At 64.9% G+C, this 16,980-nt stretch overlaps 2 protein-coding genes across 2 annotated transcripts; both read right to left on the bottom strand.

Annotated features, from left to right (window-relative positions):
* Nucleotides 1-2,777: 2,777 nt before the first annotated feature.
* Nucleotides 2,778-5,196, bottom strand: LOC149999049 (lysosomal alpha-glucosidase-like). Its single transcript, XM_090257597.1, has 5 exons — nt 5,103-5,196; nt 4,985-5,037; nt 3,696-3,866; nt 3,211-3,363; nt 2,778-2,881 (listed from the first exon to the last, which is right to left on the bottom strand). The coding sequence occupies exons 1-5, from the start codon at nt 5,194-5,196 to the stop codon at nt 2,822-2,824; spliced, it is 531 nt and encodes a 176-aa protein (XP_090113723.1). The 3' UTR covers nt 2,778-2,821.
* A 99-nt stretch (nt 5,197-5,295) lies between these two features.
* Nucleotides 5,296-14,234, bottom strand: GAA (alpha glucosidase). The gene is made up of 19 exons (XM_090291050.1): nt 13,713-14,234; nt 12,641-12,786; nt 12,111-12,276; nt 11,933-12,029; nt 11,436-11,555; nt 11,231-11,349; nt 11,011-11,142; nt 10,023-10,133; nt 9,717-9,830; nt 9,536-9,620; nt 9,000-9,117; nt 8,531-8,664; nt 8,284-8,435; nt 8,013-8,161; nt 7,224-7,365; nt 6,606-6,755; nt 6,214-6,378; nt 5,729-5,881; nt 5,296-5,399 (listed from the first exon to the last, which is right to left on the bottom strand). The coding sequence occupies exons 1-19, from the start codon at nt 14,229-14,231 to the stop codon at nt 5,340-5,342; spliced, it is 2,832 nt and encodes a 943-aa protein (XP_090147176.1). The 5' UTR covers nt 14,232-14,234; the 3' UTR covers nt 5,296-5,339.
* Nucleotides 14,235-16,980: the final 2,746 nt, after the last annotated feature.

Here is a 16,980-nt window from a genome sequence, read left to right as displayed (position 1 = left end):
GCACGCAGGCCGACTGCTTCACACACGAACGGCGGCATGCATGACAGCAAGGCGTGTGACCAAAAGCTGGAAGGCTGAGAATAAGCAGCAGTGACGGGCATCCGGGGTCTCAGACTGCGCGTGACGTGTGTGCCGTTACGTATGGCAGCCTGAGGGGGTGCAAGGTGCATCCCGTGAAACTAATTTTTAGTTACAAACCTTAGAGGAACCAGTGAAAAAGCAGAACAGCCAACACTGGAGACCAAAAGGAACCGTGAACAACACTTAGTCAAAAAGGGCTGGAGGCCCTGGCTGGGTAGCTCCATTGGTAGAGTGTTGGCAGTTCGATCCCCGGTTGGGGCACATAACAGGACTCAACCAGGGAATGCATCGATGAGTGGAACAACACATAGATGTCCCACTCTAAAATCAATCAATAGAAAACAACTTATGAGAAAGGCAGAAATAGCAAATGGGTAGATTCAAAGTACCTGCAGCAGCATCACATGGGACGCAAATTCCCTACCTCCAGTACCCAGTAAAAGCAAGCTACACCCAAAGCAAGCAGGAGAAAGTTTCAAGTGGAAGGTGAAATTATAGAAAAAAATCAAGGAAACCCAAAGTTGGTTCTTTGAAAAGATCAGTAGTGTTGTCAAATTTTAAGTGAGATTGACAAGGAAAAAAAAAGACTCGAATTACCCAAATCAGGAAAGAGCGGTGGTGGTACACCTGCCCTTCCAGAATAAGAAGGGTCACAACAGGAGACTGAGCAACAAGCACGCCAGCAAATGAGAACCACGGACAGGTTCCTGCAAAGCTGCTCCGGAAACTGGCTCCAGAGTGCAGTCAGGACGAGCGCAAAGCGGAGGCTCACGCGGGCCACGTGGGCTGCACAGCTGTACGGGTAGTGGCGTGGCAGTTAGGGGTGACCGTAACACGCGCGTACACTCGCGCTTACAGCTGCACGCCTCTGCCCCGGCCGCACAAAGGCACACGGTTTAAAGGGGACAACAAGGGAGGGAGGCACAGCCAGGGCCCCGCTCGCCACCCCGAAGCTGGAGCGGCCGCGGCCGACGAGCATCCAGCCGAGTGTCACCGGGGGCAGAGGGCTGCTTCATACAACGAAGGGCAATTTGTCAGGGCAATGCGGGAATTCTAAACACCTGTGCACCCAACCGCTCCCAAACGGGAAACCCAGGACACAAAAACTGAACCAAACGCACGGAGGAGGAGGCCAGTCCCGTTACTTCTGGGGCTCCGTGACCTCGTCCTGCCCACTGACGTCCCGGCTCCGGCCCGAGGGCCCGAGGAAAAGGGCCTGAGGCGTCTCGAGGAGGTGGGGGCAGGGGGAGTCTCCAGATGACAGAACCTACAACAAAGCCCCTGGAGAAATGATTGTTTAGGAAGAGGGGCATGGAGCATCGGTATTCAAGGCCACGTGCACTCCTCTGGGCGAGCAGTGAGTTTGGGGCAGGGGAGCTTCAAGAGCCCCGTTTACACAGCACCAAACGCGGGCATACTTGGGGCTGCCCTTGAGCAAACATCGCTGTGAGGAACTAAAGACGTGAATAAAGGAGAGACTGTCCTCATGGACTAGAAGAGGCACTTTTAAGACAGCAATTCTCCCCAGTTCATCTATAATTTGACACGACCCTAGTCAAAATACCATGAGACTTGTTTCGTAAAAACTGACAAGCTGCTTCTGAGACTTATATGGAAACACAGAGGACCGAGCACAGTCACAGCTGTGAAAACGTGAGCAGCGTTGGAGGCCTTCCACTCCCTGATATGAAGAAATGAGAAGACTTTTCCAGAAGAACACAGAAGAGTCAGTGACCTTGGATTTGGCAAGTATTTCTTTAAAAGGACATAAACATATACAAGTTGGACGCATCAAAATTAAAATCTTTCACTCTTCAAGGCCCGGCTGGGGTGGCTCAGTGGGTTGAGCGCCGGCCTGCGAACCAAAGGGTTTCAGTTCGATTCCCAGTCGGGGCACAGGCCTGGGTTGCGGGCCAGGTCCCCAGTTGGGCGTGCATGAGGGGAAACCACACACTGATGTTGCTCTCCCTCTCTTTCTCCCTCCCTTCCCCCTCTCTAAAAATATAAAATATTAAAAAGAATTTTCACTGTTCAAAAGATCGTTGTAGAAGTAAGAAGGCTGCAGACCAGCAGCAGGAGTGCGCAGAGCCCGCACAGTTGAGCGCTGCCCCTGCCACAGCCCGGGAACGTCCAGGGCCACGGGGGGCGGGGGGGCTGTCTGCCCCATGTCATGGCCTCCGGCACACCCTTCGTTCCCTGGATGCCTGAGGGACCCACAGGTGCCCCTTCCCTTACAAATAATTGCACTTAAAACAAAAAGGCCCCCCTGTTCTGTGAATTCTCCCGAGTCCCCCAGAGAGCAGCCTGCAGCGGCCACCCAGCCCCATCGTGTCCCCACAGAGAGCATCAGCAGAGCCACTCCGGTGGGACTTTGGGGTGAGGTACCATCTCGCCACCCACGGGCAGGCAGCCGCTGACCTCACTCATTCCAATGACCGCTACGGGGAGCAAGCCTCCCGGGGAAACTGTCCAAATCCAGGCGACCCTCAGGGCACAACCCGACCTGGGGTCTCGGCCGAACACTGATAGAGGTGCCGCTGGCCCTGAGCCCCAGCGCAGGAGGGACACATGGAGGGCGAGTCAGTGCCATGCGACATGGGGAGCAACGGGGCCGCGGGGAACTCAAGGTCCTCCTGCCGGGGCCCAATACTCCGTGGACCTAGTTAACACACGTTGCGTTCTGGGGTATTTAAATGCCTTTTAGAAATGACGAGAATTCTCGCCGCACGTATGCAATGTGTTAAGACCAGCTGATGAGAAACTTCTGGCCCATCATCAGCGAGACAGGGATGTCCAGGGCCTGGAAACAAGAAAGAACCATTGACCACCTAACACTGAGAGCGCTAAGCCCCAGGGCAAGGAGGCAGAGCTTATCACGGGGTGGGTGGGGGGAGCGTTTGGGGGGTACTGGCACCTGAATCAAGCGGTTTAATGAGTCGCCCTTAGTGTAGTCCTTCCCAACCCCCCCAAGGACCGAGTCCCTCCCTGCCCCTTGTGAGGCTGAGTGTTCTCTGGCTTCTAGACGGCATGTCCCATGATGCCAGGGCAGACACTGTCACAAGGATCCTTGGCCCCCCGACCCTCATGCGTCCTGGGGACAAGCCCTCTGGCCCGTCTGTGGGCTCTTGCCTGGGTTTCTGGGCTGTAGGTGAAGTTGGAGACAGGAACGCCATTGGAGAGGACGTGCTGGGGGGCCAAGGCCACCCCCAGGACAGTCACCCTCCGCAGCTGCAGGCCAGCGCCCTCGCTGTCCACGTGTACCAGCTCGTTTGCAACGGTGTCCTGGCCCCGCGTGAGGCAGAGAGAAGTGGGGTGTGAGCAGACGGCTCGGGCAGGGAGCCCCGGGGACAGCACTCGGGGAAGGGATGGCACGTACGGCAGCCCCAACCCGCACAAGCCCCTGGTGTCCTGGTCAGTGCTCGGGACCCCGCCGGGTTGCTTGGCACTCAGGCTCTGCTCCCCTGTGGGCAGACATGGCCTGCATCTGGGATGACCCTCCAGGGGGCAGGTGCCCCTCGTGGGACCCCAGGCCTGGCTCCCTGCAGCAGGTCGGGGCAGTCACGCCGGGACGGCCCCCATGCCCCACACCCAGCCCGGGCAGGGCCAGGACTCACATTCCTGGCCAGGAAGATGACCTGTGTGTAGGCCCCGCGCTCCAGCGTCCCCAGGCTCTCCGTGACCTCGTCCTGCCCACTGACGTCCCGGCTCCGGCCCGAGGGCCCGAGGAAAAGGGCCTGAGGCGTCTCGAGGAGGTGGGGGCAGGGGGAGTCTCCAGATGACAGAACCTACAACAAAGCCCCTGGAGAAATGATTGTTTAGGAAGAGGGGCATGGAGCATCGGTATTCAAGGCCACGTGCACTCCTCTGGGCGAGCAGTGAGTTTGGGGCAGGGGAGCTTCAAGAGCCCCGTTTACACAGCACCAAACGCGGGCATACTTGGGGCTGCCCTTGAGCAAACATCGCTGTGAGGAACTAAAGACGTGAATAAAGGAGAGACTGTCCTCATGGACTAGAAGAGGCACTTTTAAGACAGCAATTCTCCCCAGTTCATCTATAATTTGACACGACCCTAGTCAAAATACCATGAGACTTGTTTCGTAAAAACTGACAAGCTGCTTCTGAGACTTATATGGAAACACAGAGGACCGAGCACAGTCACAGCTGTGAAAACGTGAGCAGCGTTGGAGGCCTTCCACTCCCTGATATGAAGAAATGAGAAGACTTTTCCAGAAGAACACAGAAGAGTCAGTGACCTTGGATTTGGCAAGTATTTCTTTAAAAGGACATAAACATATACAAGTTGGACGCATCAAAATTAAAATCTTTCACTCTTCAAGGCCCGGCTGGGGTGGCTCAGTGGGTTGAGCGCCGGCCTGCGAACCAAAGGGTTTCAGTTCGATTCCCAGTCGGGGCACAGGCCTGGGTTGCGGGCCAGGTCCCCAGTTGGGCGTGCATGAGGGGAAACCACACACTGATGTTGCTCTCCCTCTCTTTCTCCCTCCCTTCCCCCTCTCTAAAAATATAAAATATTAAAAAGAATTTTCACTGTTCAAAAGATCGTTGTAGAAGTAAGAAGGCTGCAGACCAGCAGCAGGAGTGCGCAGAGCCCGCACAGTTGAGCGCTGCCCCTGCCACAGCCCGGGAACGTCCAGGGCCACGGGGGGCGGGGGGGCTGTCTGCCCCATGTCATGGCCTCCGGCACACCCTTCGTTCCCTGGATGCCTGAGGGACCCACAGGTGCCCCTTCCCTTACAAATAATTGCACTTAAAACAAAAAGGCCCCCCTGTTCTGTGAATTCTCCCGAGTCCCCCAGAGAGCAGCCTGCAGCGGCCACCCAGCCCCATCGTGTCCCCACAGAGAGCATCAGCAGAGCCACTCCGGTGGGACTTTGGGGTGAGGTACCATCTCGCCACCCACGGGCAGGCAGCCGCTGACCTCACTCATTCCAATGACCGCTACGGGGAGCAAGCCTCCCGGGGAAACTGTCCAAATCCAGGCGACCCTCAGGGCACAACCCGACCTGGGGTCTCGGCCGAACACTGATAGAGGTGCCGCTGGCCCTGAGCCCCAGCGCAGGAGGGACACATGGAGGGCGAGTCAGTGCCATGCGACATGGGGAGCAACGGGGCCGCGGGGAACTCAAGGTCCTCCTGCCGGGGCCCAATACTCCGTGGACCTAGTTAACACACGTTGCGTTCTGGGGTATTTAAATGCCTTTTAGAAATGACGAGAATTCTCGCCGCACGTATGCAATGTGTTAAGACCAGCTGATGAGAAACTTCTGGCCCATCATCAGCGAGACAGGGATGTCCAGGGCCTGGAAACAAGAAAGAACCATTGACCACCTAACACTGAGAGCGCTAAGCCCCAGGGCAAGGAGGCAGAGCTTATCACGGGGTGGGTGGGGGGAGCGTTTGGGGGGTACTGGCACCTGAATCAAGCGGTTTAATGAGTCGCCCTTAGTGTAGTCCTTCCCAACCCCCCCAAGGACCGAGTCCCTCCCTGCCCCTTGTGAGGCTGAGTGTTCTCTGGCTTCTAGACGGCATGTCCCATGATGCCAGGGCAGACACTGTCACAAGGATCCTTGGCCCCCCGACCCTCATGCGTCCTGGGGACAAGCCCTCTGGCCCGTCTGTGGGCTCTTGCCTGGGTTTCTGGGCTGTAGGTGAAGTTGGAGACAGGAACGCCATTGGAGAGGACGTGCTGGGGGGCCAAGGCCACCCCCAGGACAGTCACCCTCCGCAGCTGCAGGCCAGCGCCCTCGCTGTCCACGTGTACCAGCTCGTTTGCAACGGTGTCCTGGCCCCGCGTGAGGCAGAGAGAAGTGGGGTGTGAGCAGACGGCTCGGGCAGGGAGCCCCGGGGACAGCACTCGGGGAAGGGATGGCACGTACGGCAGCCCCAACCCGCACAAGCCCCTGGTGTCCTGGTCAGTGCTCGGGACCCCGCCGGGTTGCTTGGCACTCAGGCTCTGCTCCCCTGTGGGCAGACATGGCCTGCATCTGGGATGACCCTCCAGGGGGCAGGTGCCCCTCGTGGGACCCCAGGCCTGGCTCCCTGCAGCAGGTCGGGGCAGTCACGCCGGGACGGCCCCCATGCCCCACACCTAGCCTGGGCAGGGCCAGGACTCACATTCCTGGCCAGGAAGATGACCTGTGTGTAGGCCCCGCGCTCCAGCGTCCCCAGGCTCTCCCCATCGTCCCAGAAGAGCTCCCCTCGTGCCTCTCCACCTGAGGTCAGGGCCACGGCCAGCGCCATGGGCTGCTTGCGGGACTCTGTGGTCGTGAGGCCAGGGCCCTGGAGACCGGGCGGCACATGTCATCACTGCCAGCCCAGCAGAGGCCTCCAGACCAGGGCGGGGGGAGCCCAGAAAACCAGGGTCTGCAGGGCAGCCCGCAGCCAGGGGGCCTGGATGCCCACGGTGGCCGGCCTATCTGGGGCAGGGCCACAGCCCTTTGCAGGACTGACTCCTGGCCAAAGCGACCAAGCAGGCCCCACCCCCCACCCGGCCCGGCCACAGGTACCTGCAGGGGGATGATGTGCCCAGCGCGGAGGTGGAGGTTGATGGTGTCCAGGGGGGCTGGCAGTGTCACCCACTGCCCCTCGCTGTGGATGGCAGGCCTGAGGGGCGCCGCCGGTGGAGGCGGGAGGCTGCCAAGAGCCTCTACTGGCACCTGGACGGGGATGGCACATCACCAAGGGCTCTGGCCCGTGCCAGCCCCGTGTCATCAGGGGCTCCCGGCAGAGACAAGCTGGTGTGACCTCAGGGGCAGAGACCGGACACGTAGTGGGAACGGGGCATGAGAGGCCCAAACCCCTGGCCCGGGTGGGGGCAGGTCAGAGGACACTGGGAGGTCACGGTGTTGACAGCGAGAGCAGTGGGGTCTTGGCTCCGCCTGCGGCAGGGAGGCCAGCGGGACCCTGGTAAGTGACTGCTCGGCCTCAGTTTGCTCATCTGGAAAACGGGTCCCTGCAGGGACCGTGAGGGATGGCGCCAGGGAGCGCAGGGCAGGGGCAGGGGGCACTGTGGGCCACCAGGCAGGCTCGGCTGCCCTCTCCCCACCTGCCCCCGCCGCTGACAGGACAGCAGGGAGGGACCCCTCGGTCTCCCGGCCCCCCTGGGTCAGGGACCCTGGACTCACCGCCTGCAGGTCGTACCACGTGCCGGCGGGGAAGTAGCCCGCCACGTCCTCCCTCCCGGCCTCGAGCACCGGCGTGACGAGCAGGGCTGCTCCCCACAGGAGCTGGCGGTCCACGGTCCAGGTGCGGGGGTCCTCGGGGAACCTTCAGCGGGACGGACAGGCGGGCGGAGGCCTGAGGCTGGCGCTCGCTCACAAGCCCCGGCAGGAGGCCAGGGCGGCAGCCCGAGTGCTGGGCGGGGGGGGGCAGGGCTGCTTCCGGCCGCCTGGCCCCGAGAGCCGGAAACCCACTGCTGGCCGCCCAGGCCTTTCCTGCCGCTGCGTTTTCCCATTTAACTAGCGAACCCACCTGGGCCTCGGGGCTGCGTGGGGAGGGACAAGGGCCTGACGGTTCCAGGGCTGACTAATGACCTTGCCACATGAGACCCCTGCAGGCCACTGAGCTCAGACGCCACCCTATGGAACGGGTCCCCCTCGAGTGGCCCCAGGTCCCATCGGGGCAGCTTTCCTGGTCTGCGTGACCCGATGCTGCTCAGCGCTCTGTTCTGCACCCTGGGGTTTCTGGGCTTCAAATGCCCCCAGCCCTGCGCTGGAATCTAACGGGTGGGAACAGGGGACACGGGGGGCACCCCAGTAGGGAGAACCCCCTTTTGGCCTCAGCTCACTCTCCTGCAACTGCTCTCGCTTGGTTACGGGGATTCTGCAGCAGGACGGACTGGCCCTCCTCCCTGGGCTCCGGTCACCCCCTCCCCCGGCGCCTGTGGGCTGCTGTCCCCGGCCGGGGGCACTCACTCCAGGAAGAGCGGCCGGGCCACGGTGTCGCCCCTGGCGTGGGCGCCGTGGAACAGCGTGTAGAGGTGGGGCAGCAGGGCGTAGCGCAGGGCGAGTGCCTTCCTCATGGCTCGTTGTGCTGACTCGCTGAACCTGTACGGCTCCTGGGGCTGCGCGAGGGGGGGGGCAGAGGGGGTGAGAAAGCACTGGCCCAGGGCCCCGCGCCCCGCCCTGGGGCCGCCCCTCCCAGCCCGGCCGCACAAGGCTGGTGCCCCCTGGGCCGCGCCCCCACCAGGCTGTGCAGGTCATTGTGGTTCCGCATGAAGGGGTAGAAGGCCCCCAGCTGCGTCCAGCGCACACACAGCTCCTCCGACGTGTCGCCCAGGAAGCCGCAGACGTCGGCCCCCACCAGGGGCACCCCCAGCAGGTTGAAGAGCAGGACCTCTGCAGGGCGGAGTCCGAGGGGCCGGTTCAGAGCCCAGTGCCCGGCTCGGACGCCCCTCCGCGGGGGCCCCACCGCCGCCCGCCAGGGCTCCCACCTGGCACAGACGACGACAGCTGCTCCCAGCTGCTCCCCACGTCCCCCGTCCAGTGGCCGGCGTACCGGCCGTGGCCAGCGAAGGTTGAGCGGGAGATGACGAAGGGGCGTGTCCCCCGAGCCTTCACCAGGGCCCTGGGTGGGGCAGGGACAGAGAGCTGTGCGGGGCAGCCACGTGCCCCGCCACGCAGCGGGGACCGAGCTGGGGGTGGGGGGAGGCGAGGCCGCCGCCGCCATCTGCTGGGCGCGCAGCCCTGCCCGAGCCACCTGACCGCCCTCCCAGACGCTCTGGGTCACAGGGAGGACGAGCATCCCTCCCGGCTCCCAGAGCCAGAGGCCTGGCCAGCCCACGCCTTCCCCTGAAGTTCTGGGCGTGGCGTGGGGGGCGGTGCTGGGGCCACCGCTGAGCCCTGGGGGTGGCCTGGGCTCCCTCCCTGCCCCCCACCCCCCACCCCGCACGGGGCCCTCACCGGCTGGAGGCCAAGGCCTCCGTCAGCCCGTAGAGGTTGTGCAGGTCGTAGTGTGTGGACAGGAACTGGCGGCTGGAGGCACAGATGGTGGCTGCCTGGAGCGTCCCGCCAACCACCCCTGGGGGAGACGGCGCTGTTTTGGGGGAGCCTCTGCCCAGCAGGCTGGTGCCGCCCACGCCCTGGGAGCACCCTCGGACTCGGGGCACGTCCCCATAGTCTCCACTCTCCCAAAGACAGGAACAAGGTGGACACCGAGGGCCGCCCTTCGCGGAGCCCGGCCCGTGCGCCTGCCGCCGACCCACGTCCGTCGTCCCGTACGTGGGTCTAAGCCCGGAATGCCCGCCACCCTGCCCTCCCTCCACTGCGCAGCCGGGGTCCGCGTTACCTGCTGGCGTCTCCCACACCCGAACTCACGCCTGGGTCCTGCCCCTTTCCGGGCTGGCTGCGCCCATCAACTCCTCAGAACGACTGTTCTGAGTCTCCCAAAGCAGAGAACCCAATCACGCTGGGCCGGGCCGGCAGGTGGGAGGGCTCACCTGGCACGTAGGGCGGCTTCTCCAGGTCATTGTCGGGGCAGCCGTCCACGGAGCCCGTCACAAAGTTGGACGGCTCGTTCATGTCCTGTGAGGGAGGCCCCGGAGGTGGGCATCCACCCGGCACAGAGCGCGGGGCCAGTGCCCAGGCTTAGGGAACCCCCAGGGCTGGGACCTCACTCACGATCCACATGCCGTCAAAGGGCACCTGGGCGTGGAACTCGGCCACCATGTCCTGCCACCAGTCAAGGGCCTCGGGGTTGGTGAAGTCGGGGAAGGCGGTGGGCCCCGGCCACACCTGGGGGAGAGACCAGAGGGGTGAAGCCCAGGGTCCCCTGGCGGAAGGACTCACGGTGGCACTTCTTGTCAGAAGCCACCACCACCCCAGCCAGGACCCCACCCTGCTCTGTCCCACTGGACAACACCCCCTTGCTCAATAGCTTCCTGTTGCCAGTGGCCTGGGCCCCCGCTTTCTCACCCCTCACCCTACCTTCCCAATCAGCGGCTGCCCAGTCTCATTGGTGATGAAGACCCCCCTCCGCAGCCCCTCGTCATAGGGCCGGTAGCTCCCAGCGGGGCCAGAGCTGCTGATGGCGGGATCCTGGGGGTCAGAGAGGCCGGTGGGAGAGGGAAGCGCCCGCAGCCTCGGCCCCCGGCACTGGGACAAGGGGAAATGCTCCCGATGGAACGTCAGCGAGGTGCTGCCGCAGGACGGAGCTGCATGCGTCCCACACCACGAGCGTGGACGGGCCCCCGGCTGCCTCGGAGGTGGGGCAGGGCACCAGGCAGCTGGAGGTGGCACCTGGACTCAGGCCTGCCTCTGCTCTAGGGCCCGTGTTGTGCAATGAGCCTTTCTCTCCTTCAGGATAAAGGCAGAGAGAGGGCTGCGTCTGCCTGCCTGCTGAGTGGCCGCTTACGCTAGCTGCCCGCAGAGGGGCGGCGAGGGCGGGGCACCAGCGTCAGTAGACGAACTTCCTCTATGGGTGTCCGTGGCGGGGACCAGCCTCAGCCGCCCCTCCCCCCGCCTCTGGCTGCAGGCCTGGGATGTACCAGTCCCTGAAGGTCATCCCTGTGAGGATGGCCCAGGGCGGGTGTCTTCGTGCTGGGCCACCCAGTCCTGCCACCTTCCCCTGAGACAGAGCTGACCGGGAGGCAAGGCCAGGAGGCATTCGAGCCCCCGCACACAGCTCCACCAGCCCTTCCAGGGCTGGGGGGTGCCCGCTGAACACCTCTCGAGCAGCCTAAACCCAAAAGGATGCTGAGCAGCAGACAGACTCCCCAGGGGCCCGAAGCGGGGCATGACTGACCGCAGGGGCCGGCTCTGCAGACCTGACACCTCCCCAGGACGCTCAGAAAACAGCCCCAGTGACCGCACAGGCGGGGGCGGGGAGGGGGCGGCACCCGGGGCTGGAGCCACTGGGACTGGGGGGACGACGGCTCTTCTTCCCCCAGCGGCAGCCCCGCGGGAGGGCACTCACCACGATCATCACGTACCGCCGGCCACCACGGTGGAGCTCCTGGACCATGGCCGGGAAGTCCCTGAAGCCGTCCTTGTTGAACGTGAAGTCCCTCCGGGCGTCCATGTAGTCCAGGTCATTCCACTGGACGTCCTGCGGCACACGGAGCCGGGCACTGGGGGCCTGGGGTGCCCCGCAGCCCCGCCCACCCCCACCCCAAGGACCACCCCCCCGCACTCACCAGCGGGAAGTGGGCCCTGGTCATGTTCTCCACCACCTGGCGGGTGATGGCGGTGGAGGAGTAGCCCCAGCGGCAGAGGTGGAAGCCCAGCGCCCAGTAGGGTGGCATGAACGGACGGCCTGTGGGACCGACAAGAAAGGCCGGCCGAGTGGGTGCGTGGTGGGGGGCAGTGAGAGGACGCGCACGGGGCCGGGGGCGGGCCTACCTATGACGTCCAGGTACTGCCGCACCACGCTGCCGGGCTCCGGGCCCAGGAAGACGTACACGTCCAGGATCCCCCCCGTCGACCTCCAGCTGAGGGCCGGGCTTGGCTGCAGGACCACGTCTGAGGGGAGGAGCAGCCCCGGGGCTCAGGGACAAACGCCCGCCTGCCCCCGGGCACTTCACGGGGGGATGGGCCAAACCACCTCTGGAGAGGGGGCGTCCTCCTACAGGCAGCCGGGGCCAGCCGCGTAGGCGACCAGGGGCCCTGAGGACTCACTGAGGACCGTGCCGAGCGCTGGACCCCAGGACGCCCCTCGCTGGCCACGCCACAGCCCACTGGACTCGTTCCTTGAAGAGCCAATGAGGCCTGACCCCGGGCCACCGCCCCTCTCCCGTCCCCACAGCCAGGCGGGGCCTGTGCAGAGACCTTGCTCTGCGTCTACGGGGGAGGGGACGTGGCCACGCCCAGGGGAGCCCCTGGCCTGGGCGCTCGCTCACCCATGGCGTTGCTGTTCAGGAAGAAGACCCCGTGGGCCTGCCCGCTGTCCTCCAGCACCAGGTAGAAAGGGTGGGACCCGTACAGGTTCACGGCGGGCTGGGGCAAGAGGATATGGCACTTGGCTCTCTTGCCCGTGCAGCTCCTCCAGCCTGGGCCTCCCCCCAGGCGTCCCCTCACCGTGGGCGCGATGTCCCGGTTCCAGAGGGTGATCTTGGTCCAGTTGGTGCTCAGCATGAGGGGCCCGAGGTGCTCGGCGAGGCCGACGATGTGCCGGGACGGCAGCGAGGTGGACAGCTGCAGGAACTGGTCGGCGAAGAACAGCGGCGCCACCGTGGTGTTCAGCCTGCAGAGCGGGAGCCCATGGCCTCGCAGCCGCAGAGGCCGTTGCGGACCCTCCCGGAGAGCCCCCAGGCCCTGGTGTCTGCGGAGGAGGCCAGCTCCCGACGGGGCAGCAGCCACGTGACGCCCAACAACCCGGGCCCTGGCTCGGCGTGGAGAGCGCGCAGGCCGCCTCCGGAGCAGCGGTGCTGCCTGGCTGTGCCCACAGCGTCAGACAGACTCCAGGAGCCCTGGCCGCCGGCAGGTCGGGGTGAGGGCTGCCCCAAACGCTTCCTGGCCCTGCGGTGCTAGAGAGGAGACCCGAGACAGGGCCAGGGACAATGCCACCCCAACTCCCTGCGCCCCACACCCAGGGCCGGGGCACTCACAGCACCCGGCCGTCCAGCTTCCTCCGCACCACCACCCCAAAGGGGTCCTCAGAGAACTCCACGCTGTAGAGAGTGGACGGCGCCTGGCCGCGGACACGCGGGGTCTCCATGGGCACCTCATAGCGCCTGCTGGCGGGGTCTCTGATCTAGATGGGAACAGTGTGTCACGAGGCCAGTGCTGGGCCGGCAGCCGCCCCTGCAGCTGCCCACTCCACCCTTTCCCCTCCAGGGGAGCCGGGCTGGGGGTCAGTTCAAGCCCCAGCGCGGCCGTGCAGAGCGCGAGCCGGGGCCGCCGGCCGCCCTCCCGGAGCCTCGGTTCCCTCCCCTGCAGGGGCAGCAGCGTGCCTGCGGTGGGCGCCGGGTGGGACACAGTGCCCGGCGAGCCCACATTTCAGAGAAGTAACGTGGTTTTTAGGGTACGTCCCAGGTATTGCATGGGTCACACACCAAGAGCATCACTGCGTCCCCTGGTTGCCCGGCTCAGGGTCGCCACGTGTCCTGCCTTTTTCCCTGCTGACCCCCCAACACTACCCAACCCGCGGCAGCTGCACGAGCACGCACAGAGGCCCCGCCCTTGTCTGCCGCGCAGGGACCGCGCAGCGAACAACGGCGCTCTAGGTGCAGCTAAAACCACCGGGCCGTCTGAGCGGGTGTCAGCCCTCCCTTCGCGCCTGCACGTTCATTCCGTGGTGGCACCCTGCTCAGGGGCCCGGATGTGTCCCGGGGGCGGGGACCCCCCCCCCCACCGCCTGGAACGCCCCCTTTCCTCCCTCTCCACCTTCCCGCTTGCTGACTGCAGGTCCTGGTGAGACATCACCGTTGGAGGAGGCCTACGCTCTCCCACCACGCCTGAGCCTTGCCCTCCAGAGCAAGTTCTAGAACCTCCCAGTCACCGTCTTAGCGGCCACTGCTCCCTGAGTGTGGGCACTGTGTCTGCTCAGGCCAGGACTCTCAGTGGGGGCTGGGTGCACATCTGTGCTGTAGACAGACCCCTGGGGAGCCCTGTTGTCCTCTGTCCCCACACTCTGCCCTGTCCTCTCCGCACGGGCCCGGCTCCCCTCGGCCTGCCCACCGTGACGTGGAGACGGCTCTCCGTTTCCAGCAGCACATCCAGCTGTAAGGTCAGGATGTCCTTGGGGAAGAAGGTCGGGGCGGTGCGTGCCAGGCGGGCCGTGTAGCCGGTGTCTGTGGCGGTCAGGTTCCTCAGCCTGTAGCTCGGGTAGCTGGGGGGGAAGAAGCACCAGGGCGGCCCCATCTGGGAGCCCCGGGGCCGCCCGACAGGCACATAGCAGCAGCCCCGGGCCTCACACTGCTCCTGGGTGACGGCCCTGTCTGGGGCGCAGTCGAAGCGGCTGTCGGGGGGCGCATCGCACTGTGTAGGTGCTGTTCCGGGGCGGGGCCCTGGGGTGCTGGCTCCCTGCTGGTGGGCTCCATACTTCTCCTCGGGTTCTCGAGGGAAGTCATGCAGCTCTTGGGGGATCACCGCCAAATCGTGGAGCAGGATGTGCCCCAGGAGGACAGCGGTGGCCAAGGAGAGGAGGGCGCAGACCCCCAGCAGGGGGCGGGAGCAGGGCGGCCGCCTCCCGGTCATGGTCTCCGCAGTGGTGGGGACCGGTCCCAGGGGCCTGTGAAGAGAGGAACCAGGCTCAGCAGGGCAGTAGGGGGCGGCTGGGCCTCAGGGCCCCCCAGTCAGCTTCCAAACGTGACCCTGCGCAGTGGCCCGAGGTGAGGTCTGCAAGGAGGCCGGCCGGCTATCACAGGGCCAGCTGGCCAGCGCGACTCAGACGTCGGGGAGGGGAGAAAGGGAAAGGAGAGAAACGTCCCCAGCCGGGGGCTGCAGAGTGCCGTGCAATGTTACAAATGAAGCGCATTTAGAAGGTCTGTAGAAATGACTTAATGGCACACGAAGACCCACTTGCTAGAGTGACAAGTAGAACGAGCATGAACCAACGGCAGGCGGAGCAAGCCCGCTTCTGCATGGAGACTGAGGTTGTTAAGTTGTGACCAATGGGGTGCCCTTAGGGGCACTGGCCACCTCCCCTCTGTCCCCTTCCCGCTGACCTGCACGGGGTTATAGCCTGGGCAGCAGTCTCTGGCACTGTAACTGAGAGCAGCCGTCGGCAGTGGCAAAGGCACTGGAGAAAGGCCGGGCCCAGGACGCCCTCCCGGCCAGAGGTCAGGCTCGGGGACCCGGCTCGGCTAGGGGAGCCTCGGGGGTCCCGGGGGGGCCTCCCTGTGTTTGCTTATCTGTATGTCCTGAATGTTTTATACGGAACACTCTTGGTCTAGCTCCTCCGAGGAACACAGATACCACCGTGGGACTACGGGCGAGGGATGCTGTGAGGGGGTCCTTTCTGTCTGTCTGAGAAAGTGGGGAGTTGCTGGGGAGGCTGGGAGTCATCGCACCCCACGCAGCACTGACCCCACGGGAGGGCGGGCGCAGTGGCTGGGTCCAAGTGTCCCAGACCGCCACACAGCGAGGCCACAGGGTTGGAGGGGGTCCTGGAGCCCAAGCTGGCCACCTGGGGGTCCGGGGCTCCCAGAAGCGGCTTGCTCTAGTGTCACGGGCCGGAAGTCGCCTGCTCTCAGGACGGCGGTGGACTTCAGAGCCCAGCCGCCCAGCGGGTGCCACCCCGTCCCATTCTGACACCAGCTCCGGAGACGGCACAGACCCCACAGACTGAGGGCTCGGTCCCTCCCACAGGACCGCTGCCTCAGACGCCAGCCCTAAGTCCCGGGTGTCACCGGGCCTCCGACCAACCAGCTGTAAACTCAAGGGTTCACAGCCCCAGCCTCCTCGGGGCCAGTATTGGCTGTAACAAGTCACGGAACCCGGTTTGTCACATGGGACACAACTCAGGAGCCGCCAGGAGGTGAGGTGTGGGGGCAGGGGCGCGGGGCTCGCACGCCCTCCGGGGGCCACCGGCCTGGAAGCTCCCTGAACCCCAAGTGGCTTAGGGTTTCGCTGTGCAGGCACATTGATTAGGTCACTCACTGGCCACTGGTGATTAATCCCCAGCCCCTCTCAGCTCCCCAGAAGTTGGGGGTGGAAGCTCCCACCTTGAGCCCCCCTTGTCTTTTTGGGGACCAGCCCCAAACCGCGTGTCCTCTCATTAGCATATAAAAGACACTCCCCCCTCCCAGGACGCCAGGGGCTTAGGAGTGGGGGACAGAAACTAACTGGCTTTCCCACCGCGGGGTATCCCAGCCCCACCAGCCTTCCAGGCCCACGACCCTTGTGATCGCGGTGACTCGGAAAGCAGGGACCTCGGAGCCCAGCAGCGTCCGCGGTCCGGGCTCCTGGGCCATGCCCGCCCCCCACGCAGAGCTCAGAGGCGGCGGAGGCGCCGGCACTGGCGGGACTAGCACCCCATCCCCTGCCGCGGCTTCCATCCACAGCCCGGGAAGAGACCCCAGAGTGGGGAACCGGGAAAGCCGTGGGGGGGGGGGGTGACAACGTAGAAAAAAAGGGGAAGGTCAATCGTTCCATCGGTCCCTCCCCCTTGTGGGCGACACGGCTGCCCCGGGCGGCCAAGCCCCTCGCCGGGACCGCACACAACCCGGGGCCCGCTCCCCGCTCCCCGCGGCCCGCTCTCACCTCCGCGCACGCGCGCTCCGCCCCGGGTCACGCACCCCTTTGCGCACGCGCGCCCGGCCGCAGGGGCCACCGGGGGTCAGGTGCTGGCAGGCACGTGACACGGCCGGGGGGTGGGGGTGGGGAGGCAGCGGCCACGTGACCAGCCCCCCCACCCCCGCCCGCGCAGGCACCGCGGGTGCAGCTGCGCTCCTCGGCCGCGCCCCCGAATGTGGGAAGGGCGAGGGGCGCGCACTTTGCCTTTCGGGGTTGGGGTGACACCCACCGGTGGGCACGACCCCTGGGCGCTGGCCGGGCGGCCCCGGGGCTCCCCTCCCGCCGATCCAGCCCGAAAGGCGCCCCGGCGCTCAGCACCGGGTGGCGAGGGAGCGACCACGTGGAGGCAACTGTAAGTAACTGACACGCGGGCCTCACTCCGTGAGCGGGGACGCGGTCACGGCCGCGGGGTCGCTGCGGGGCAGGGGCAGGTGCCGTCCGCAAGGAGTTTTCCCGACAGCGAGGAAGTGCCGCTCAGGCGGGCGGGCGGCCCGAGTGCGACGGAAGCGGGTCCCCGCGGGGTCGGGCCCGGCAGCGCCCCAGCCCGTCCCCCTGCTTCCTGGTGCTTGTCCCTCTCTTGTTCCCCAATAAATACGCCTTCCTCCACATCCAGAAAAGATTTTATTTTTGTGTTGAAAAGTCTGAAAGTGAAATTATTTGGTAGAACATTTTCCCTTTGCACTAGAGAGGCCGCAGGTAACGGGCGCTG

This window comes from Furipterus horrens, unplaced genomic scaffold, assembly GCF_987537825.1.
Source record: "Furipterus horrens unplaced genomic scaffold, mFurHor1.1.pri manual_scaffold_11, whole genome shotgun sequence".
Taxonomy (NCBI): domain Eukaryota; kingdom Metazoa; phylum Chordata; class Mammalia; order Chiroptera; family Furipteridae; genus Furipterus; species Furipterus horrens.
The sequence above is the reverse complement of the archived record's forward strand: the minus strand, read 5'-3'. Positions and strand labels throughout refer to the sequence as shown.